Raw genomic sequence first — 26,401 nt, forward strand, 5'->3', positions numbered from 1 at the left:
AATACAACCTCTCTGTCATCTTTGTATTTTACATAATGTAAGAGGCAATGCATTTTCTTTCTCTTTCTCCAGCCTTGCCTTGTCTGCAGAGGATGGCTTCTTGTGATTTTCAGTTCACTTTTTGCATGTTTCTAGTCCTAATTTGTGGTCATTTATTCTGTTCTGGTGGAGGGTCTGTCTGTGTTGTCTCTCTTAAGTAAGTATTGTCAATTGATCTAACTAAACCTTCCTGACTCCCCAGATCCTAATACACTTTCCAACTATCAACCCTGTAATCTCCCTGGTAATGCCTAGGCCAATTCTTTTGAAAACCACCTAGAACTGGAAGGTATTAGTGGGATAGAAGACACTAATATATTCTGTTAGCAGATCGTTTCAGTCTGGGATCTGTTTTCCTAACAGTTAATGCTTTGGCACAATATTCTCAAATTTTTTCTGATGTGACCTTATTTTAGTAACCAGTGACCCCCCAGTTTCAGCAACATATCAATAAATAAATGTCTGCTTTTTAACATATTTATCTGAAGTACTCGGCACAGCTACCATTGAGCAAGCTTTGCAAAATTCTCAAGGCCACCCAACCATAGGGGGTGCCTGAATTTGCACCTCCTCTTCCCACTCCAGGTCTTACAGTGCAACCAGCTCTACCCCCTTCCCAGTCAAGCATGTCTTTTTTTTTTCTGGTATTTGGGAAATCTAAAGTTCAACTCTTTTGTTCTTCCCTCCTCAATGATATTCCTTACATTTGTGGTTTTGATTATCCCACACAAGATCAAAGTTTGATTTACAAATGACTTTTCTCCATGTGATGATAAAAGTTTCAACAATCTGATCAAGCAGAAGATAAGTTTAAGGCTGAATTTAAGGCTGACGCTTATGCTTGACCCCTTTTTTAACTTTTTCAGTCATGGTGGATGTCATACAGGTAGCCTGTATGCAATAGTGCTGTCTGATTCAGGGAAGAAAAAAATTTTGATTTGATTCAGCCTATTGAATCAATTTTTTTCTATCCAAGTAGGTGTTTTGTAGTCTCTTCACCCACCCCACCCTCCTTTGCCTTCTCCTACCCAGGCTGGCACTGTGGTGTAAACAAAATAAGCAAAAAAAAGACTCTTCCTCTCTGTTAGGTCCTACCTCACATTCACGGTCTTAACATCAGCTCTGGCAGGATACACATTTCAAATCTGACACATTGTAATCACAAAACAGAAAATAAATTTTTTTCTATCTTTTGTTGTCTGGTGCCAGGCTCTGGTTTCCATTTGTCTTCTGATAACTCTCTCACCAGGGTCTCCTGCCCATTTAACATTTTTCTTCTTTCTCAGTGTTCGCCATCCATGTTTGACTTCTTCTTCTGTTTCTCTTCCCTTCCCCGGAGGTCTGGAATCTTTCTCTTTTTTTCATCTCCATCCCTGCGGTCCAGATTTTCTCTAATAACCACTCCCCCCCCCCCCCCCAATGTTCCTCTCCTCCATGGGATCCATTAAGACAGTACACTTGTGCTCTTTGGGCCACCGGCAGCGTGAGTGAAACTCCCTCTGCTACTGCCCAAGTGGGACCAGGAAGTAGTAGCAGAGGGAAAGCTTCTAGCAGTAGAAGGCAGCGTGTTTACTTCACTCATGCTTCTGGCAGCCTGAAGAATGAAAGAGTAGCTGCAGCAATGGATGCCACCATACCTAGATCCACCATCTCTCCTTTCCTCAACTACCCTTTCATCCATCATCTCTCCCATTCTCTTCCCAACTACCCTCCTATCCAGTATCTCTATTCCCCCTCCCTCCACCTCACCCCTTGGGTCCAACTTATCTCCTTTTCTTTTCCCTCCCTCCTTCCATCCTATTGTCCACCATCTCTCTCCCTCTCCTCTGTTTTCAGACCCATTATTTCTTCCCCTTCATCTCCCCCCCCCTCAGTCTGGCATATGCCCCTCTTTTTGGACCCCACCCTCTGTATACTTCTAATAACTACACCAGTGAGCCCCCCTCTCTCTCTAAGGCTGGCATGCTTTCCCCTTCTCTTCACTGTCATCCCCCTGACCACCCGGTCTTATTTTAAAAACTAATTACGGCCTGCAGAGGATCGCTGATGTTGTAGCAATTCTAGTAGGCTGCCGTCAGCCTCTGCTGCACATTCCCTCTGCTGCAGTCCCGCCACCTCCTCTGATGTGACATCCTGTTTTGGTCTGGGATGGACTGCAGCAGAAGCTGCCAGCAGCCTGCTAGAATCGCTATAGCACCGGTCATACTTAGTTTTTAAAGTGAGACCAGGAGCCCGGGGGAAGCCAGAAAAGGGGAAAACAAGCTAGCCTTTGGGGAGCCCCCTAAAGCTGTTGAGCTAAGGGTACCCACAGTACTTCCCAAACCACCCCATGAGCTCTGACATTGGGCAAAGCTTAGGACTTATGCTATACTAAGAACTGAATGTTAATAAAATGGAGGTAATGGTGGTGAAAGGTCAAAGACAATTTTGAGCTGGAACGTGTGGTTGTTATGGGGGAGAAATTAACAGTAAAAAAGAGATGACTAGTTTAACAATGGAAAATCAAATACTGAAAACAATCAGGGTAGGCTATATCCAACTTCAAATGCTCTATAGATTGAAGCCAATATTACCAGCATTTGATTTTCGTACTGCGTTTCAAGCACTGTTCCTGAGTAGAGTGGATTACTGCAATTCACACTACTTGGGAGTTGCAAAAGAGAAGTTGAGAGCTTTGCAGTTGCTTATCAACTCTGCTGCAAGATTAATCATGGGTTTCAAGGAGCACTCATATATAACTCCTGTGTTGAAAAAAATTACACTGGTTACCCATACAGCAAAGAGTGCAATTTAAGATTCTTGTGATTTTTCCCTTCTAATTTTCAGGATGCACCAGACATATCCTTTGCCAACCTAATTGTATTTTCCTATATTTGTTTCTTTTCTTGTCCCTTTTGTATCGGGTTAGTCCTCATCTGCTCTTGTCCACTTTTTAAACTGTAATACTGTGTCCCTGTTTTTATCATGTACAGCACTTAGAAATATTAAAAATGATATCAAATTTTAAATAAACCTGCAATCTGTTCTTGGAAGACATGAATGCTATACCATGTGCATAAGCAGTCCTGTTTCATTGCAATACTTCCAACCACTGACATCATTTCTGAGCTACAGAGTCTCCCCTGTCACTAAGGTTCCAGCTCCACTGTAGTATCAGAGGCTGGAAGAGTGTCGATTAGAAACCTACTTGTCCTGCTCTATGTAACGGTGAAATCAAAACAGAGTATACATGATCTAAATACCTGACTGTAACTTTATTCTTTGGAATGTGAATGTGACACAGGTGAGTGGAGATGCAGAGATTTTTTTTTTGTTCTGTAGGAAGTCAGTTCATGATATGTTAATGTCACCATAACAAGCAATATTAACCAAAGCTGCCAGTACCACTGATGTTAAGAAAAGATATACTGGACAATGGTTTAATTGTACACAGACTAGGCATGTCCACAGACACTCAGCAAGGTTCTTTGAGAAAGCAAGCGTGGGTGAGCCACATCTGCTCACGTGTTGTAGATACGCGAGGCACGCTTTGGAGCAGTTTCTGGAGCATCACTATGCTGCTCATCCTCCCTCCTTTGCGATTTCATAAAGGACTCAGACTTCAAGAAGCGACTGTAGCTGTCATACTTCATCAAATTGAAGATCTGCACACAGAGAAACAAATGTGTCACGTCAGCTGTGCTAATTATTACACACAACTGTAATATTGTGATGTTTCAAGCAGAGTAGGGTAATGGAAGTATATAACTTGATGGGATATGGATTTGATGTTCTACTAATCACATTAATTAAAGGACAAGTTAGGGATTGAATATCTGCATGAAGGAAATTAGAGTGGATGGCAAGTCATGGATTACAATTGAATGTAAACAAAACGGAAGTTATGATAGTTGGGAATGATAAGGGGGTTGAGTTGGAGAAAATGAATGTGATAGGAATGCAGTTGAAGGTAAAAAGGGAGATGTTGGTGTTGGGGGTTTGGCTTAATGCTGTCTTGACAATAAGTCATCAGATCTCAAAAATTTGTATAGAGTGAAGTCACTGCTTACACCTTATGATTTTTGAACAGTTGTACAAGCAATGATATTGGGCAGATTGGATTATTGTAATGGGCTATAATTAGGGGTAACAAAATTAAAGTGTAAAGTCCTACAACATCTGATTAATTCAGTGGTAAGATTAATAACTAGTGCCATGAATAGCCCATGTGCTGTCTCTTCTCAGGCAACTGCATTGGCTTCCAGTTCAACAGAGAGTGCAGTATAAGGTGTTGCAATAATCCATCAAACGGTGTATGATGTGACCCCTGCAGGTTTTTATGACCTAACTTCAGTACCGAATCTCTATTGGTCTCACTAATCTCAAAGGTTCAGCAACTACACTCTTGTAATAAGTTTGCTATTCTACTACAATTTGACCTATCTATGGCCTTTGATGTCATTCACCACAACATTCTGATTTACTAACTTTCTGAGATAGGTATTGATTCTACTGTCTTAGACTGGTTCTCAAAATTCTTATGATCTCTCTCATACACTGCTAATATGAATGGTACCAGGTCATCACCCTGGAAGCCATTAAGCAGAGTCCCACAGGGATCACCTCTATCCCCTATGCTTTTCAATATCTATATGTCCACCTTGAAGCTTTTCCATCCCTCCCCCTTTGAAACACTGTATACATATGCAGAGGACATCTTCGTCCTTCTAGAGATAAATTTGAATCTTACTAACCTCCCCAGGAATATTATAGAATGCATAACGAAACTTCAAATTTGGGCCCTTACTGTACAAATGAAGCTAAATGAGTCCACAACAAAACTATTTTAGCTTGGCCCAAAGTTATATCAGCTACCTCCGTTCATTCCACTGCCTTCTGGACCTTCACTGCAGATTGAATTCTCAAGCAAAGTTTTGGGCGTCATTATTAACTCAACACTTTCATTTACTGATCATCTTAACGCTCTAGTAAAAAAAATGCTTTGTTAGCCTCTATATGTTGAGGTAAGTGAGATCTTTTTCCACCAACAACATTTTGCTGTCCTTGTTCAATCGATCATTCTTTCTAGGCTGGACTACTGCAACTCGGTCTATTTAAGTCTGACCAAGAAAAGTCTTCAACAACTTCAGCAGATCCAGAATACTGGAGCTAGGCTGATCTTTGCAAAGAGAAAATTTGACCATGTTTTGCCGCTCTGGCTACAACTCTACTGGCTCCCAGTAATTTCCAGAGACTACTTTAAATGTGCCTGCCTAACTTTCAAGATCCTGCATAGCATTCTTCTCTCTTTAATTCCTTTATCTTGGAGTGCTGTAAGACCTGACATCACCAGATCTATCCAAAAACTCAAATTATCTTTCCCCTCACTAAAAGGCGTTACCTACATTGAAAAATTAGGGAAATCTCTTCACTTCAAAACTAGAGCTTTGGAATAATTTTCCTGCCCAACTGCATGCACAACCTGGGCTCTTTCCAACTATTCCAAAGACACCTGAAAACTTGGCTATTTTCAAAAAGGTAAATTTCCGCTTCCCCCTACCACCAACTCCCACTGTAACTTCCCTTTTAATCTTTGTAAACCATGTCGAGCTCTATATTTATAGAGAAGATGTGGTATATAAGCTTATTAGTTTAGTTTCATCCTTGGAGGGTATTAAGATCGGAAAGTAGTATGAGATTGTCAGTAGCTAAAGTAGCTGGGGTATGTCATGCATAGATAAGTAATGCAATGTTTTCATCTGCTGGGATAAAATATTGGACTGTCTTGCTGTGGCAAATGTGTTTGTGTAAGGGGAGAGCAACATTCAAAAAAAATTATTAAAAACCCACCTGTTTGTAAGTGATTTTATGTGAGGGAGTGAGTGCTGAGAAGCAGGGCAGATATGAAGTTGTAGTATTATATATATGTGTAATGTATTTTAAAGGATTGTGAATGTTGATTGGAAACTGCCTAGGTACTGTAGGCAGCGTATAAATTTGTAAATAAATAGTATGCTGAAAAGGAGAACAGATGTGTGTAAGTCATTGTCAGATCAACACTCATGCCAAGCTAGGAGGAAGCAACCCTGTAGACACCCCCAGCTTGGTTTGAGCATGTTAAGTCATTGTTTAGAGGTGGTGGGGGTTGTATATTTTTAAGGAATTGGGTGGAATAAAGTCTGTTGGTCTTCCCCATTAAATTGATACCTTGGTGTAGAGTGAGGGGGAATAACAGTAAGGTGCTTATCTCCCCTACCCTTCTTTAAAATTCAGACATGGATGGTACAGGAAGCATGGTTAGACGTATCTGGCTAAACATTAGTTATGGACCCATCTCAAAGAATAGTTAAGCTCTGGAATTCGTTGTCAGGATGTAGTAACAGTGGTTAGAGTAGCTGGGTTTGAATAAGTTCCTGGAGAAAAGGTCCATAGTCTGCTATTGAGACAGACATGGGGGAAGCCACTGCTTGCCCTGGGTTCAGTACCATGGAATGTTGCCATTATTTGGGTTTCTGCCTGGTACTTGGGTCCTGGATTGGCCACTGTTGGAAACAGGTTACTGGGCTTGATGGACCTTCAATTATAGGACAGTCAAGCCATTGTGACATCACTGATGTGGTTGGCTCTTAGGCATTAGAAGAATGAGGCATTATGACCTCACAATCTCAGCTTTGGAATGTTGCTACTCTTTGGATTTCTACTTGGGACCTGGGTTGGCCACTGGGAAAGAGCCATTGACCATTGATCTGACCCAATATAACTAGTCTTATATGGATGGCAAAGATTCCTAATAGCTCTACTAAAGTACTGTTGTTTGACTTGTGAATGTCCCTGTAGTTTCTAAAATAAAGTGAAGGGTTTCCTGCCCAATGAAATAAGGAGTCGCTTCCTACTATTTTGGAGGTGCTGGGATTGGTTTGAATTCTTTGCTTTTGGCACTGGTTCTCTGAAGGGATCAAGGACTTTGGCCAACTCAGTCATTATGGAAGAAAAGAGGGCAAATATCCATCAAGAAATCAGCACAGATGGAAAGAAAGGTAGATAAGTCCAGGCAGAGGTTGATGAACAACAAGAACTTTACAGAGCTCTGTTTTTTAAGTTCAAGACAAGCATGGGAGAACATAAGGGCTATTGGCAGCAGCCCAGAAAGGGGGATGGCAGAGGATTAGAAGAGATGCTGACAATCATGGGGTGGGGGGTGTAGATGCTGGCCAAAAGATGGGTAAGGGTGAAATAGAAGTGATACTGGACACCTTAGAGCAGTGGTCTCCAACGCAAATCCTTTGCAGGGCCACATTTTGGATTTGGAGGGACTTGGAGGGCCTCAGAAAAAAAAGTGTTAATGTCTTATGAAAGAAATGACCATTTAGCATTGGGTAAAACTCTTTATAGTTTATAAATCTTTCCAAGTCTTAATAATAATATTGTCATTTATAGCTAAAGAGACATATGATCAAGAAACTTTTATTTTACTTTTGTGATTATGATAAACATACCGAGGGCCTCAAAACAGGACCTGGTGGGCCGCATGTGGCCCCTGGGCCATGAGTTTGAGATCACTGCCTTAGAGGGAGCTAAGCTATCTATCCTGTTCCCCCCTAAGCCAGGTTGCCACATGCAAAAACTTTTTGTTATGTGTAAAAATGTTCAGTTATATTTCCTGTGAGTACTATGCACAGGAAGTTGCATCAGAATAGACAGGGGAGGGAAAGGCCAGGTGCAGGTGTGGATGGAGGGGGGACTAGAGAGAAAGCTGTGAGGGGGACAGAAGGGGGGGGTGTTAATCACGATTAACATGCAGCCTTAGTGTATACTAGAGAGCTGCACAGGAACGGGGACAATGGGAATCCTGCAGGTTCCCCCTTCGGGTCACGGGGATCCCGTGGGGATGCCCCCTAGTGTCACGGGGATCCCATGGGGACGCCTCCTAAGGTCGCGGGGATCCTGCGGAGTTGAAGCAATTTGAGCCATGAGGCTGGTCTTCGTTCTCCTACCTGCTCTGCCGCAGCACACAGCCGACCGGAAGTCTTCCCCGATGTCAGCGCTGACGGAGGGAGGGAAGGTGGAACTGCAAGAACTAGGGTTACCATGTGACTCTACAAAAAAGAGGACGTATTGAGAGTGACATCGGGCTATACTTCCTCTGCATTCTTTCTCCTACCTGCAAAGCCCTCCCTCCCTCCGACGTCAGTGCTGATATCGGGGAAGACTTCCGGTCGGCTGTGTGCTGCGGCAGAGCAGGTAGGAGAAAGAATGCAGAGGAAGTATAGCCCGATGTCACTCTCAATACGTCCTCTTTTTTGTAGAGTCACATGGTAACCCTAGTTCATGCAGTTCCACCCAAAAGAGTCTGTGACTCATTGTGCCCTCTCCTAAACCATCCATTCCTAGGCATAAGATGCTCTGTATCATAAGAAAAGCCATTCTGACTCAGACTAAGATGCACTGAGCTCAGCAACCTATCATGGACACTGGCCTATCTAGGTAAAAAGAAAGTACTTAGCAGATCCCCAACAGTAAATTAGATGTATCATATATAACTCATTGCCAGGGATGAGCAATAGGTTTTTTTTTAAAATACAAAATGTTCATGCAAAGTGTAACAAAAAATAGAAGCCTTTTGTGAAAAGGAGAAAAAAGCCTCAGAACCTTGTCCATAGCAGTGTTTCTTCACTCTCAGCCTAGATAGGGTAGATAACGTCATAGGTTAAAAAAAAATCCCAAACCCTATCTTTTTTATTGTGTATCAACAATTTTCAAAAGATATGTTTACTTAAACGAATCCACAAGGAGAACTGGGGGAGGTGCAGGGGTAAGATGGAATAGGTCATATAGAGATGTATATTGAAGGAATGATAGAAATATGTATGTAAATATCATAATTTATTATAATTTGATTAATTACTTCAATACAATGTTAATAGGGGGAGGGGAGTGGGGGTGTTGATATGGATCATAGGGAAATACATTTTGGAGGAATGATAGAAATATGTATGAAAATATAATTGTGAATTCAGTAGCATAATTAAATCAAATAACTATTCTTGAAGTTTATAGGGACGTGTGGGGACGGAGGGGATTCCTCGCGGGGACGGAGGGGATTCCTCGCGGGGACGGAGAGGATTCCTGGTGGGGACGGAGGGATTCCTCACGGGGACGGGTGGGATTTCTGTCCCCGCACAACTCTCTAGTGTATACACACAGAGTAGTGGTACTGGTAGGTCAGGTGTCTAGATACAGGATAAGGCAAAAAAAAGTTATTTGCTGGTTTCTCAGCAACTGCTTGGGTTTTGAATGTGAAATTGTACAGCTCTCTGTTTCTGTGCCAAGTGGCTTTAAACAGGCAAAGTTATGTGTAAGACAAGGACCCTGTTGATAAAACCCTTTGAGGAACTGAGTGCACAGTATGACTTGAGAGCCCATCCTAAATCTCAAAGGAGGAATGATATTTTTGAGCAATATGGGTATTCTACAGAAGGTAAAGTTAGAGGCTTTTTAGCATAACCACATATTTGCACTGTACAACTAGCATTATTTGCGTTTCAACTTTTTTATTAATTTCTTTAAGAACATCATACAATAATGCATGAAAGAAAATAACTAACAATAATTCCATAAAAGCACTTATAATCTTTACATGAAACAAGAATAAAGAAACCCCCCTTCCCATCCTCTCCCCCCTCCCTATTTCTAGATGTGTATTAAGTTTCCAAACTGACAAAGACATATACTGTACATAAATTATTTTAAAGATCTTATACATAAATTTCCAAAGGACCCCAAGTCTCCTTAAATTACCATTATTTGAAAAAATCTAAAAGTGCCATGGCAGAGGGAAGGCCATGAAGCAGCCATTGTCAGTGAAAACCTCATTGCACTGAAACGACGATCACATTAAAAGTCTAAAGAAAAGCAAACAATTACTTTTATTCTTTTGCTAAGTTAATACTATTTGAATTTATTCTGCACTGAACAAGTTGGATGAAGTTACAGAATTTCAGTGATGTGGCTTCGGAGGTATGTAAGGCTCACGGTGGGAGGGTCGGTGGAGTTCTGGTGCACATAGGCATGGGAAGGAGGGATAGGTAGAAGACGGTATGATGATCGTGTGGCTCTGGAGGTAGTCTTTGAAGGCATTTTGGTGTCATGCTCTGGTACACAGGGTATCCTGGCTTCTAAACATGGAAAATGTCAGGGGTAGATACCATGGTAAGAAATGAAAATACTAATATTTTCTAATGGTGTTAATTACTGCAGAATAACACAGAGGAGGTGAACACTTGCATATGATCAGATATGGGCAAATAACTACAGAGAAACTATAAATTTATTACTTATACATATAATTCTAATAAGGCAGGGAGTCACTAAAGAGGTAACATTATAAAGAAAATATTAATAAAGTGGTAATGGAAAAGCACATGAAATAGTGGTCAACTTCCAGAAGGATTTTATCCATACAAGTAACAAGTATTGCTGACTCAAAGGATGGGAGGGGGCATTCCTGGGACATTGAAACAACGTCTACGGTCAAATGAACATTGTATTGAGGTATCGGCAGAATTTAGCAAAGGACTATTGTTTAAAAAGATAGTCTAAGCATGTCACATGAGGGGCGAGCATGTGAAAGGAGGGAACCGTGCTCAAATATGGACAGCTGGAAATATGCAAGCCAAAAGACAATGAAAACAAGTCTAAAATATCAAAACGATCAAATACAAAATATAGACTTGTGAGATATAAGACAATGATCTTAACGGTACTCTCAGACACCTGAATGGCAAATCACTGAAGATTTCAAATGCCAATGTTACAGGTGAAGGTATCAATCATCGAGTACCAGTTTTTATATATATGAAAGTGCTCAAAATAGTGACTTATCTTTAAAGTTGTAGAAGTGCTCAAAACCCTACGGGGACCCGTTTCACCGTTAGGCTTCTTCAGGGGTCAGAGTTCTAAAATACATAAATGAATATTAGTGACTAAAATTGTCTTATATAGTTTTAAATAAATAAATAAATCGAAGGACTTAACCCTGTGTGTAAAATCTAAACAAACAACCTTGTGCTGAATTTAACTAAATTCTAACAAGTTTTAACAAATTTTAAAAGTTTTAAATAAAATCCTGACAGAGTACTTACTGAGATGTATGCTCGGGTTAACGAGACAAAAATGGCGATGGCGCCCGAAAGACGCCAGCGCATGCGCTTTTAAAGGGACTAATTCCCACGCTAAAACGCGCATGTGTGGAAATTTAAATACCAAAGTTGTAGCTTTTTGAAAAAGTATGACTATATCAAATAAACACCGTCCAATCCACCATGTTGTTTAAACCGTTAGGTGTCAAAGATTGAAGTCGATAAATCCAGCGAATTTCTTTCCTAAGTAAACGTTTCTTTCTATCTCCCCCCCTGAAGTGGCGTTCTTCTTTATCAATGCAAAAACATTTCAATTCTTCAAATTTATGGTTGAAATTGACACAATGTTCTACAATCGGAGCTGTCATTTTCTTATGTTTCAAATTAGATTTATGTTCTGTGATTCTAGTTTTGAATTGTCTGGTTGTCATGCCTACATACATTTTCCTGCACGGACAAGAAATAACATAGATCACATGATCTGAATTACAGGTCAGAAAATTATTGATATAATATCTTCTTCCATCTTGAGGATTTAAAAAATCACTTTGTGAAATTGTAATGGCACAAACACTGCAATTTCCACACCTATGGAACCCTTTAGGTAATAGTCCTATGTTCAACTCAATATTTTTATTGTTATGAGATAAAAGTTCTTTTAAATTACGATCTCTTGAGAAGGCTACTCTTAAATCCATGTTGGCAAAAATTCTGTTAGTTTGAATAATCTTCCAATTGTCTTTGAAAATGTTAGCAATCTCGTTGCCGTCACGGAAATATTTTAAGACACAAGTCATAGTGTCATTATTTTGATTCAAACATTTTGATGTTTCTTTATTGTCCATGAGCCAATCTCTGTGGATATGCTTCACTCTCTTTTGTGACTGTTTTAAAATCTTTTTGGGATAACCTCTTGCTTCCAGCTTGTGTAAAAAAGATTTAGAGTGTTTTTTGTAGTCTTCTTCATGTGTGCAATTTCTCTTAAATCGTAAAAGTTGAGAGAACGGTAGATTTTTCTTCAAATTCAAAGGGTGACAACTTTTGAAGTTAAGAAATGTATTCCTATCAGTAGGTTTCAAAAAGGTATTAAACTCGAAACTATGTGTAGTCTGAACTATAGTCAGATCTAAAAATTCAATACATTGTGAAGAGTACTTTATAGTGAATTTAATGTTGTCATCACAGCTGTTTAGCCAATGGAAAAAAGTCGTTAAACTATTTTCTGATCCCTTCCACAACATCAGAACATCGTCTATGTATCTAAACCACTTAAAGATATTTTCTTCAAAAGGAGAATCTTTTATCCAGATGTTTTCAAAATTGGACATATATAAATTGGCAACGGAAGGTGCAAAGACTGCTCCCATTGCCACACCTGTTTTTTGTTTGTAAAACTTTTTGTTATATATGAAGAAATTCTCCTTCATGGCTATTCGCGCCAAATTCAAAATAAAATCAGTGGGAATATATTGCGGACTGTCTCTATTTTCTAAGATGTTGCGAATAATAATGAGTGCCTCACTTTGAGGAATAGAAGTATAAAGAGACACGACATCCAATGATACTAGTAAAAATGGAAAATCATCCCTCCCGACTTTTTCTAAATTGAACATTAAATCTTTAGTGTCCTTAATGTAAGAAGGTGCTTTAGGTACTTCATATTTAAGGAATTCATCAACGAAACTTGAGAGTGGCTCTAATAGCGAACCCTTTGAAGACATGATTGGCCGCCCAGGGGGGTCAGAAAGACTCTTATGTATTTTAGGTAAAGTGTAAAATATTGGAACTATAGGGTTTACTGGATTCAAATATCTATAATCTTTTTGTGTAAGGAATCCTTGTAGAAGGCCAAAATTAGTTAAAAATTGAATCTCTCTTTTCAATTTGTTTGTAGGATTAAGCGATGAACAGTCATAGACATTAGGATCTTCAAGTTGTCTTAAAATTTCTACGTGGTATTTCTTTGAATCTTGAATCACCACTGCTCCACCCTTGTCCGCCTTAGTGATGGTAATAGATGAATCTCTAACAAGTGATTGCAAAGTGCGTCTTTCTTCATAATTCAAATTATTGTGTCTAAAGATGTGTTGTTGATTGTTTTTTCCATGTTTCAACATCTTTTAAAACACATTGTTTGAAAGAAGACACTATGGGATCCAAAGGTATAGGAGGATACCAAACGCTTTTAGGTGAAATAATAGTGCGGTCATAAGAAGAGGGAACATCATTGAAAAAGATTTTTAACTGTAACTTTCTAATGAGTTTCTCTAAGTCTATATGAAACTGTACATCATTGAAAGAAGTTGAAGGTACAAAAGATAGACCCAAAGACAAAACTTTTACCTCAATGGGAGAAAGTATTTTTGTAGAGATGTTGACTACCACTGATTTCTCTTTACTTGAGACCTCGTGTTGGGTCTTTGATGTAAGACACTTCTTCCTCTCATTCTTCCTCTAAATCTTTTTTACACAAGCTGGAAGCAAGAGGTTATCCCAAAAAGATTTTAAAACAGTCACAAAAGAGAGTGAAGCATATCCACAGAGATTGGCTCATGGACAATAAAGAAACATCAAAATGTTTGAATCAAAATAATGACACTATGACTTGTGTCTTAAAATATTTCCGTGACGGCAACGAGATTGCTAACATTTTCAAAGACATGAAACATGGAAAAACAATCAACAACACATCTTTAGACACAATAATTTGAATTATGAAGAAAGACGCACTTTGCAATCACTTGTTAGAGATTCATCTATTACCATCACTAAGGCGGACAAGGGTGGAGCAGTGGTGATTCAAGATTCAAAGAAATACCACGTAGAAATTTTAAGACAACTTGAAGATCCTAATGTCTATGACTGTTCATCGCTTAATCCTACAAACAAATTGAAAAGAGAGATTCAATTTTTAACTAATTTTGGCCTTCTACAAGGATTCCTTACACAAAAAGATTATAGATATTTGAATCCAGTAAACCCTATAGTTCCAATATTTTACACTTTACCTAAAATACATAAGAGTCTTTCTGACCCCCCTGGGCGGCCAATCATGTCTTCAAAGGGTTCGCTATTAGAGCCACTCTCAAGTTTCGTTGATGAATTCCTTAAATATGAAGTACCTAAAGCACCTTCTTACATTAAGGACACTAAAGATTTAATGTTCAATTTAGAAAAAGTCGGGAGGGATGATTTTCCATTTTTACTAGTATCATTGGATGTCGTGTCTCTTTATACTTCTATTCCTCAAAGTGAGGCACTCATTATTATTCGCAACATCTTAGAAAATAGAGACAGTCCGCAATATATTCCCACTGATTTTATTTTGAATTTGGCGCGAATAGCCATGAAGGAGAATTTCTTCATATATAACAAAAAGTTTTACAAACAAAAAACAGGTGTGGCAATGGGAGCAGTCTTTGCACCTTCCGTTGCCAATTTATATATGTCCAATTTTGAAAACATCTGGATAAAAGATTCTCCTTTTGAAGAAAATATCTTTAAGTGGTTTAGATACATAGACGATGTTCTGATGTTGTGGAAGGGATCAGAAAATAGTTTAACGACTTTTTTCCATTGGCTAAACAGCTGTGATGACAACATTAAATTCACTATAAAGTACTCTTCACAATGTATTGAATTTTTAGATCTGACTATAGTTCAGACTACACATAGTTTCGAGTTTAATACCTTTTTGAAACCTACTGATAGGAATACATTTCTTAACTTCAAAAGTTGTCACCCTTTGAATTTGAAGAAAAATCTACCGTTCTCTCAACTTTTACGATTTAAGAGAAATTGCACACATGAAGAAGACTACAAAAAACACTCTAAATCTTTTTTACACAAGCTGGAAGCAAGAGGTTATCCCAAAAAGATTTTAAAACAGTCACAAAAGAGAGTGAAGCATATCCACAGAGATTGGCTCATGGACAATAAAGAAACATCAAAATGTTTGAATCAAAATAATGACACTATGACTTGTGTCTTAAAATATTTCCGTGACGGCAACGAGATTGCTAACATTTTCAAAGACAATTGGAAGATTATTCAAACTAACAGAATTTTTGCCAACATGGATTTAAGAGTAGCCTTCTCAAGAGATCGTAATTTAAAAGAACTTTTATCTCATAACAATAAAAATATTGAGTTGAACATAGGACTATTACCTAAAGGGTTCCATAGGTGTGGAAATTGCAGTGTTTGTGCCATTACAATTTCACAAAGTGATTTTTTAAATCCTCAAGATGGAAGAAGATATTATATCAATAATTTTCTGACCTGTAATTCAGATCATGTGATCTATGTTATTTCTTGTCCGTGCAGGAAAATGTATGTAGGCATGACAACCAGACAATTCAAAACTAGAATCACAGAACATAAATCTAATTTGAAACATAAGAAAATGACAGCTCCGATTGTAGAACATTGTGTCAATTTCAACCATAAATTTGAAGAATTGAAATGTTTTTGCATTGATAAAGAAGAACGCCACTTCAGGGGGGGAGATAGAAAGAAACGTTTACTTAGGAAAGAAATTCGCTGGATTTATCGACTTCAATCTTTGACACCTAACGGTTTAAACAACATGGTGGATTGGACGGTGTTTATTTGATATAGTCATACTTTTTCAAAAAGCTACAACTTTGGTATTTAAATTTCCACACATGCGCGTTTTAGCGTGGGAATTAGTCCCTTTAAAAGCGCATGCGCTGGCGTCTTTCGGGCGCCATCGCCATTTTTGTCTCGTTAACCCGAGCATACATCTCAGTAAGTACTCTGTCAGGATTTTATTTAAAACTTTTAAAATTTGTTAAAACTTGTTAGAATTTAGTTAAATTCAGCACAAGGTTGTTTGTTTAGATTTTACACACAGGGTTAAGTCCTTCGATTTATTTATTTATTTAAAACTATATAAGACAATTTTAGTCACTAATATTCATTTATGTATTTTAGAACTCTGACCCCTGAAGAAGCCTAACGGTGAAACGGGTCCCCGTAGGGTTTTGAGCACTTCTACAACTTTAAAGATAAGTCACTATTTTGAGCACTTTCATATATATAAAAACTGGTACTCGATGATTGATACCTTCACCTGTAACATTGGCATTTGAAATCTTCAGTGATTTGCCATTCAGGTGTCTGACAGCTGGAAATATGGTCAGGATCTGAAGAATAAGGAGTGGAGAGACAGGAAGTAGGTGGGAAGGATGTAGGAGTTTGTGAACGGTACTGCTCTGCCCAATGAGCAGACAGGCAGGAGGGGCCAACTAAAGATTGTACAGACTCTATATTCAATGAATGAACTATGCCAGGTGTGTCCATCTTGCCAATTTCTTTGGGCCCAAAATGTAAATAAATTATTTTGCTTACTTTACTCAAAGTCTCTCAGAGTCTTACTCATATTGTGGGCAGTGCCTTTTCGTACACCGTGTTTCCCCGAAAGTAAGCCCTAGTGCATTTTTTGGAGCACACATTAATATGACAATGTCTTATTTTCGGGAAAACACAGTAGAAGCTCCAAATTCACCAGACTTAAACCCCTTGGACAACCATTTTCTGGGAAGCTATGTTGAAGGCCTATCACAAGAGCCACCCAAATCTGCAAACAATCACTGTAGATGATGTGGGACAGACAGTCTGCCTCAGGGACTGTTCGAAACGTCCCAAAGCAACTGAAGGCCTGTGTTAAAGCCAGAGGCTGGCAGTTTGCACATTCACAGTAACTGAAATTCTAACACATTCTTAATTGTATAATTTGAATGAGATTCTTTTACTGAACATTTTTAACTCACAAAAATCACTAGGTACTCTGCTAAAACATAGCTTAAAATAATGAAATGTTGATAATAAAACGTCAGAATGACAAATAAGTAAAAAAATTTCATTGAAATTAAAAGCAGTTGAGAAAAGAGCAAAACAATTTTAGGGGGCAATGGTATAGAGTAAGGGGAGGTAGACCACCCTGAGCGCCATCTTGGTGGGGGTGCCAGCCCCTCTCCTCCTCTCCGCCCACAGTACTTCCCCCCCCCTTGTGCTTCTAGCTCTTCACTGGTGTAAGCAGTAGCTCAAATCTGCTGTTTGCGCCGGCCTCGGCTCTTCCTCTTGACATCAGAGGGAGAGCCAAGGCCAGTGAAGGCAGCAAGTTGGAGATTCTGCTCACACCAGCAAAAATAAAGAGGTATGGGGGAAGGGATGTGCATGGCATGGGGGGCAGAGAAGAGGATGGAGGCACCTCCCACCCTCGCTATGCCAATGCTAGGGGGTTACTTTTTTTGCCTCACCCTGTACATGGTACACATCCTAATGGTACACATCCTAATGGTACAGAAAGGAGGTACAGGATGGATAGGCACACACAAGAACTGTGCAGTACATGAAGGAGAGATATATATGGTTTTCTAGTTTTGGAAGAACTGATAAACATCAAATCATAGTAGAAACAAGAGAGGGCTGTATATATTCTGATGGAAACATGAAAAGAATGGAGAGAGGGGTTGTGACAATGATTTTTTTTTGGGGGGGGGAGAAGGAGGGCAAAAGGCTAACCAGTAAATTAAAGAATCGGATGATAAGGTCTTCTTTGGGTGTTGGGGAGGTCATAGGAATTGGGAGCTACTAGAGCAGCAGCGATGGGTGGATGGGATTAGGAGAGGCCTGAGTGGAAGTGAGAGGTGCTGCTTGATAAGAGGAGCCATTCCTAGACCTTTCACCTGATCCTGCTGTTTCTGAAACATTAGAGGATGGGGCTCTTCCAACATCTTCTCATTCATTTGTGATTGTCCTTCCACGTTGACTTGTGCTGTGGCTTTACTGGAGAGGAACGTCAAGTAGATGTCTCGGGCCTTTTGCTGCATCTGGGGAAGGAGCTCAAGTTTAGTGGAAATATCAATCTATGTGTATTTATTTCATATCCATAAATTGAGACAGATCCATGCAGATGGGAGCTACATTGCACAATCTTCAGCTGTGGGTAACCACTTTAATAACTTTCATGGAATGACATACAGCGTCCCCTCTGTGAACCCATCATCTATGGTATATCCTCCCATTCCTCCAGGCCTGTTTAAATACTTTGTGTAGGTGTAATGTTTCATTAAACATGTTTTACACTCCATCACTAAGCAACATCATTCCCTCTGTGTCCCTGTCTCTCCTGCACCAGGACCAGCATCTTTCTCTTTGTCTCTCTCTTGAAGAATGGGTTTTTTAAACTCGGACAATCATGCCTCCCCCACCCCTCTCATTTAGGAAAACATCCGGACACACAGTCACCTAAAAAGAGGACATGTTTGTGAAAACCCATATGTATGATAGCCCTAATCTGGAATCAATTTCTAGAAAGTTGGTCACCAGAATGTACATAATATCACTTGGAAATTCCTGCATATCTTTCCGACTCTGATGCTTTTTTGGGTCACTGCCATAAGTTATCGTTAGATGAAAGACAATTATGTTCAGTTAGAAAGCAAAACAAAACATGTTCTTGTTCAGAATGGAAAGTAAAGCAGAGGTCGTCAGCACAAAGTTCAGTCTGGTGAAACTGCAAAAGCACCGTTAGAGAGATTAAGTCCATGACATACTGAACATGTTAGAAAAGGGAGGTTTTACCCCCTCCCTCCCCCAACTGGCTAGATGTGTCCCAGGGACTAAATTTGAGAAGCACTAGGTGAAGAGCTCTTTTTCAAAACTCACTCCGTTCACATTTGTTGTCAGTTTTGAGCTATAATATGGTGATTCAAGGCAAGATTCATTTATTGCTGTGCCAAACTTACTAAGTCCACAATATTTGATAAAAACTGCAATACTGAGACAGACCGAAGCGCCATCAAGCCCAGTATCCTGTCTCCATAATATAAAAACGCACTTGTATACCACAAATACCATTAAGTTCTATGTGATTCATAAAGACTAATAATACAAATGAATAAACATCCTAGATCTAACTTACAAAAATTTCTTTAAAAGATACGTTTTTAAGGCACGTTGCAATTGTTGGTACGAATTTGAGATTTTGAATATGTGAGTTAAATCCCTAGTCCATGAGGCTGCTTGAAAAGATAGCAAATGATCCTGAAATTTCTTATATTTACAACCCTTTACAGAAGGAGATGAGAATAATGAATGAGATTTTCTAGGATGTTTAGAATTTGTAATGATAAAAGATTCCATAAGATACTCACAAATACCTAGTTGGATCCCAAGGAGTAAAATTTAGGAATAAGCAGTGGATTTTCCCAAGTCTATCTTAATAATGGCTTATGGACTTTTATTTTAGGATATTGTCCAAACTTTTTTCAAACCCTGCTAAGCTAACTTCTTTTACTACATTCTCTGATGATAAATTCCAGAGTTTAATTACATGTTGAGTGAAGAAATAATTTTCTCTAGTTTCTTTTAAATCTACTACTTAGTAACTTCATCACATGCCCCCCAGTCCTACTATTTTTGGAAAGAGTAAAGCAGGGATTCACAAACTGCCTGACTCATCGGGCTCAGTCTCTGGTGGTATTCAAATCCAGGCTAAAAACATACTTTTTTGAAGTTGTGTTTAAGTCTTAACCCTACCAACTGGTAAAGCACCATATTTGTTTATCCTTCTGTTGTCCTCTACCCTTTCATCCCTACATGAGCAGCTTAAATTGATTCACCATTTTGTCCACTGTGTCTGTCATAATTAGGATTGTAAGCTCTTTCAAGCAGTGACTGTCTCTTGCGTGTTTAATGTACAGCACTACATGCATCTGGTCGCACTATATAAATAATAAATAGTTATAGTAGAAAAGGATCTAAGTGTCAGCGTTGAAGATATAAGAACATAAGAACATAAGAACATAAGACTTGCCTCTGTCGGGTCAGACCGGAGGTCCATCGTGCCCGGCAGTCCGCTCACGCGGCGGCCCCTCAGGTCCAGGACCTGATAGTGCTCCTACCCTAAAACTCACATATGCTTTTCGCTTTTGTCCTGTAGTGTAACCTTCTATCTATACCCTGTAATCCCCTTCTCTTTCAGGAAGTCATCCAGTCCCTTTTTGAAACCCAGTATTGTACTCTGTCCTATTACCTCCTTTGGAAGCGTGTTCCAGGTGTCCACCACCCTCTGAGTGAAGAAAAACTTCCTTGCATTCGTTTTGAATCTGTCCCCTCTCAGTTTTTCTGAGTGACCTCTTGTTTTTGTTGTCCCCGCTAGTCTGAAGAATCTGTCCCTATCCACCCTCTCTATGCCTTTCATGATTTTATATGTCTGTATCATGTCTCCTCTCAGTCTCCGCTTTTCCAGGGTAAAGAGCCCCAGTTTGTCCAACCTTTCGGCATATGAAAGGTTCTCCATTCCCTTTATCATCCTAGTTGCTCTCCTCTGGACCCTCTCAAGTATCGCCATGTCTTTCCTAAGGTACGGCGACCAGTATTGGACACAGTATTCCAGATGCGGTCGCACCATTGCTCGATACAATGGCAGGATGACCTCCTTCGTTCTGGTAGTGATACCTTTTTTGATAATGCCCAGCATTCTGTTCGCTTTCTTTGAGGCCGCTGCACATTGCGCCGCTGGCTTCATTGTTGTATCCACCAATACCCCCAGGTCTTTTTCTAGGGTGCCTTTCCCCATCTCCCTTCCTCCCATCGTATAGCTGTACATGGGGTTCCCTTTCCCGATGTGCAAGACCTTACATTTCTCCACATTGAAGCTCATCTGCCATCTTTTTGCCCACTCGCACAGTTTGTTCAGGTCGCTCTGTAGTTCTTTGCATTCCTCAACAAAGAACTACAGAGCGACCTGAACAAACTGTGCGAGTTGAAACCCTTAGCTCAGTGTGCAACAGCGGTGGCTAAGAAAACAAATAGAATGTTAGGAATTATCAAGAAAGGAATGGAAAACAAAGATGAGAATGTTATAATACCCTGTGTGCAGTTCTGGTTGCCGTATCTCAAAAAAAGATATAGTGGAATTAGAAAAGGTACAGAAAAGGGTGAAAAAAGTATAAAGGGGATGGGACTCCGTCCTTATGAGGATAGGCTAAAGTGGCTATGGCTCTTCAGCTTGGAGAAGAGACATCTCAGGGGATATAGGATAGAGGTCTATAAAATACTGAGTATTTACTCTTTTCAAAATTACTAGGACTAGGAGGCACATACTGAAGCCACTAAGTTGTAAATTTAAAACAAATTGGAGAACATATTTTTTCACTCAACGTTTAATTCAGCTCTGGAATTCAGTGCCAATTAGATTAGCAGGGTTTAAAAAAGGTTCCTAAAATTAAAGTCCATAAGCCATGATTAAGATGGACTTAAGAAAATCCATGGCTTATTCCTTGGATAAGCAGCATAAAACCTGTTTTTTCCATTTGCCACCTCAACCGCCTTGCTTTGGCCAGTATGTCCGTTCTTCTACTCTCTTTTTGCTTGTATACCAGTCCTCCCATGATGTCCCAATCCCTTTGCCAGTTCTGCCACCTTGCCCTGATCTAGACTAGATTGGCCTGGTCTGGAGGCTTGCTCAGCTGCCCTGTCCCATCCCTCATCTGATGTTCAGGTCCTGAAGGAGTTCTATACATTACCTGTTTCATGTCTTTTATTTTTTTGAAATCCTCACAGGCTAGCCAAAACATGACATTTTCTTCACTAAATTCCTTCTTCAAAAATTCCTGTACGGAGAAAAAAAACAACACAAATTTGTGACCCTCACTTCCAGGCCCTAAGAATCAGCGAGTTCATGCGTGGAAGGAATGTTCTCCCTCCCTCCAGTTTTCATTAGGGAGCTGTCCTGAATCTGTTCTTTCACTCCCCCCTGATTAGTCAGCTCTCATCAGAAACTATTGGAGATAGCTGTTCTCCTTACTGGGGCTCTCACAAGGGGTGAACAAGCTGGGAAACCTGCTTGGATTTGCTAGGCTGGCCTCTGGAGTCAATCTATGAAAACACAAGCCCAGAAGGAAAGGAGACCAAAACAACCCTTCCTATAGATCGGAGGTTCTCACATCGTTCCGGGGGGGGGGGGGGGGGCAGGAACTGAGTTGAGAATCCCTGGATAGATGCGATTTTCTCTAGTGGCTATCCAGTGGTCAAACAGTCATTCTTCTCAAGCCTTTTCCACTGGCTTTCATCAGGAATCCCTCAATGGCGGGTTTTTTTTTCTAGCTCATTCCCAGACTCCTCACTGTTCTTGTTACCAGGGTCCTTGGGAAGGGACATTTAATGGTGCTTTACAGATGAAGCATCCTGTGGCTTTAATCAGGGCCAAAGATCATTTAAACTGAGCCTGTGTTTTACAAGGCTTCATGATGGAGTGAGTTACTCAATGTAATCATAGCAGATAATAAATTATCTTAAAGTAAATTAAACCCAGAGATGCATTAATTTTTTCCCCAGCTGTGTTTAAAGAAAGTGCATTCCATGCAAAAAGAAATCCATTTAAACAAAGGATAAAAGATACATTCTGAATGTGCCCTATAGCGGTCATGATTGAAAAGCTTTTTTTTTTCCATTCTACAATATAAATCTAAGAAAATCATTTTAGAATACATGTTGGCTGAACACATCCTGGCCCAGTATAGAGCCACAAGAACGAGAGATGTGAAGGTAGGAACCACATCAGACCCTGGGCATGCTAAAAGGCTCATCCAAGCCTGCCTTTCTTGTTTTGTTCAGGAACATACAGTCTTCCCACATATATGGGAAGAGTTTTTATTAATTCCAGGACTGTTTTAGCCTGTAAAGACTTATGGCTTAAACAAGGTTGTGTGTGTTTCTGAGAATACTGTATACCCAAAATCAATGGCAATTAATTCTGTAGCTGTTAACAAGGAGAATGATGCTCCGAAACATTTTGCCACTTTGCTAACCACGGGAATGCAATTCCTGTATATTCAATCTCAAAATTACCACTGTAATAGATAACGGTGAACTAATATTTGAAACTGAGCTTTAAAAAGATGGGTAATATTATGAATATACAGACCCATGACTAACTTGACCATTTATTTTTTTCATCAAAATGCAACATCTATTAATATTCAGCCCCGCCCCCATCCCGTCCTAGCCCCGCCCCCAATTTCATCCATTCATTTTTCATGTACACACAATATCTTTTTTTTCTTTGTTTGTTTTAAATTTTTTATTCATTTTCATATATCAACAAGTGTAACATAGAAATTTTAAAAGATCACATAAAACATACACTTGAATTCCTTTCATGTATCACTGTAAATACAATATATTATTCTGTATTTATAAACAATAATACCTAAAATATCTGTATTACCTATTATGTATAATAATTGTTAAAATTTAAACCCTTCTTTTCCCTCCCCTCCCAATACACATAACAATTATAATAAAAATAATACACACAATCACTTATTAATTCATAATGGTAAACATAAAATTAAAAAAAAAAAAACACAAAGCACACTGTACACAGAGAAAATGTAAATTATCATTTACGAGTTTTGGAGTTTTTCCAAGATGTCAAGGCAGATTACCTTAAAATATGCAATGTTACCTCAGTAACTATAGAAAAATAGACAAATATAGTGCAAAATATAGACAGCAGATATAAATTCTCAAAACGGACACATTTTGATCGCTAAATTTAAAATAAAATCATTTTTCCTACCTTTGTTATCTGGTGATTTCATGAGTCTCTGGTTGCACTTCCTTCTGACTGTGCATCCAATCTTTCTTTCGCATCCAACATTTCTTTCACAATCCAGCCCCATCCCCTTTGGATCCAGGTCTCTCTCTCTTTTCCCTCTGTTTCCCTCCCCTGATCCAGTGTCAGTTCTCATTTGTACCTTTGTTCCAGGTCTCCCTCTCTCTCCTTCCTCTGTTATTATCTTAAATCTCCCTGTTCTTCCCCAGGGTCTCTCCCTCTCTGTCTGAACCTCCCATAGTCCTGCATCTGCCTCCTGTCTTTCCCCTTTGGTTCAGGCCTTTCTCTCTCTAGTCTTTCTAATCTGCTTATAACCCCCCCTCCCTTTCTCGCCTCCCTTTCTCCTTCCCTCCCAGCAGATTTTAGCATATCTCTCTCCTCCTTTTCTCCCCTCAGATCTGGTATCTGTCTCCTTCCTCTTTTCCTCCTCCCAGGTCTGGTATCTGTCTCCTCCCCTTCTCCCTGCTCAGGCATCTCTCTCTCTCTGCTCCCTTCTTCCTGTTCTTCCTTCTCAATTTATTTTCTGCCTCTGTCTAAATTCTTTCTTACTATTCAGTCCTCAATTTCCCTCTTTCATTGTGTCTACCTACAGCTTGCCACCTCTTTCCCTCACCCCTTCCAGTATCTAACTCTATCCTCTTCCCTCAATCCAGCATGTGCCCTTTTTTCTTTCTTTTCTCCACCTCCTTCCAGCATCTACTCCCCTCTCTCACCCCCTTCCATTCAATGTCTGCCCCCCTCCCCACACTTCTATTCAGCATCTGTCCACCCTCTCCCCCACACTTCCATTCAGCACCGGTCCCCCCCTCTCTCTACCCCTTCCATCTACTGTTCACCCTCTCTCACCCCTCCCATCTACTGCCCTCTCTGCTATTTACATCCAGTGTCCACCCTCTCTCTCAGTGTCCACTCTCTATCTCTCTTCCATATGGCAATTTCCCTCTTTCTATGTCCCTTCACTAAGCTGTCTGTCCTGTGTCCCTTCTCTTCTTTGTACATGATTCATTTCAGCTTCACCCCTCTTCATTTTTCTGTCTCCACCCCTTCCCCTGTGCTCTGGCATCTGTCTCTTCTCCTTTCCTTCCTTCCTTCCCACTCAACCCCATGGCCTGGCATCACACACATTTCCTTCTCTTCTACTTCTCCCTCCCCCTCCATGCTCTGGCATCTCCTCTCCTTCCTTTCCCTCTGGTCTGGCATCTGTCTCCTTAGTTTCCCTTCCCTTATACCCTGGCACCTCTCTGCTCTCCTCTTCTATCTCTTCCTCCCCCTCCATTATCTGGCATTTTCTCTCCTTCTTTTCTCTCTCTCTCCCTCCCTCCTTCCTTGCCCCTGGTCTGGCATCTGTCTTCTTCCCCCTCCATGTGCAAGTGACGGGTAAATTCAGATACTCAGTTAGAGAGTTGGCCTTAGAGTGCTGGTAAAAAAAAATTGAAAAATAGGACTTTAGAAATGGTCCTTTGAATACTGGCTACACTTGTAAGAGAGCCCATAAAATCCTGGCTTTGTAGAATGGTCAGTCACACTGGATGCTAATCGTTTTGAATTTTCTTCTTCTTCTCCTTCCTTAAGGTACATAAATAATCCTTAGAGGAAGGAGAAAAAGAAAATCCAAAACGATTAGCATCCAGTGTGACTGATTAGAAGTCGACTGCTTGAGTTTTGTACGCTGGGCTACCTGCCAGCTGCTGTGGCCCTCGGGGTGTGGCGGGCAATCTGCCACCTTCACGAGCTCTCTCTCTCCGGTCTGGGCCCATCTCCTTTGCCCGGTAACCCCAGCAGAGAGGCACTGAGGTAGGTAGTGGGTGGGAGATGGCAAAGCGTCCTGTTGTCTCCACAGTAACGGCCCGTAAGTGAATTGAACTCAGGCCGCGGGGCTCTAACACGGCACACACTGCCTTCCCTTCTCCGAAACAGGAATGACGTAATTTCCTGTTTCGGTGCAAAAGGAAGCCAGTGCGTGCCGTGTTAGAGCCCCGCGGCCTGAGTTTAGTTCGCTTGCTGGCAAGAGGGTAGTGAGGGAGTAGAAGGGAGGGAAGAAGACTTCACCAGACAGTAGGGGGGGGAGGCCAGGCCCTGCCCTGCCCTTTTTGCTCCTCCCCCTAACACTGGTCCTGGGGCAGGGAGACAGCCCATTCTCCTGCGATCCCCTATCCCGTTGGCCCCACACACAGCTTCGGGATGCCTTCTCTGAAAATGGGACATTTCAGCGTCCCGAAGCTATGCATGGGGACAACGGGACAGGGGAGCTGAAAAAGGGACAATCCCGTTCAAAACAGGACGTATGGTCACCTTACCCATGACCCATCCCTTGTATGTGTGTCCAGACTTCAGCATCATCACCCTCTTAATCTACGTGACTCGCCTTCCCCAGTGGCGTACCTAGCATATGTGACACCCGGGGTCCATCATTTTTTGACACCCCCTCTCATCTATATGAAAAATATGATTTTTAGTAACAATCCACATATCGCACAACAAGAATGTACCTAGGAAAAGGCAGCATCTTAAACACTGCAGTGAGCACTAGAACACCAACACATACATTGTAAAACTAAACAAGCCAGATCCCGCACAGTCAAGGCCAACTGAA

The 26,401-nt window shown here is 40.4% G+C and overlaps 1 protein-coding gene across 1 annotated transcript in view; it reads right to left on the reverse strand.

Moving 5' to 3' along the window:
• Nucleotides 1-2,305: 2,305 nt before the first annotated feature.
• The window catches only part of RGS10 (regulator of G protein signaling 10), a 41,190-nt gene continuing 17,094 nt past the window's right edge, over nucleotides 2,306-26,401 (reverse strand). The window contains exons 3-5 of the mRNA XM_033942542.1: nucleotides 21,716-21,802; nucleotides 17,870-18,013; nucleotides 2,306-3,683 (exon numbers count right to left, since the gene is read on the reverse strand). Of these exons, the coding sequence (XP_033798433.1) occupies nucleotides 3,540-3,683; nucleotides 17,870-18,013; nucleotides 21,716-21,802 (375 nt within the window). The 3' untranslated portion in view covers nucleotides 2,306-3,539. The remainder of the gene's footprint in view (nucleotides 3,684-17,869; nucleotides 18,014-21,715; nucleotides 21,803-26,401) is intronic.

This window comes from Geotrypetes seraphini, chromosome 4 (genome assembly GCF_902459505.1).
Source record: "Geotrypetes seraphini chromosome 4, aGeoSer1.1, whole genome shotgun sequence".
Classification (NCBI taxonomy): Eukaryota; Metazoa; Chordata; class Amphibia; order Gymnophiona; family Dermophiidae; genus Geotrypetes; species Geotrypetes seraphini.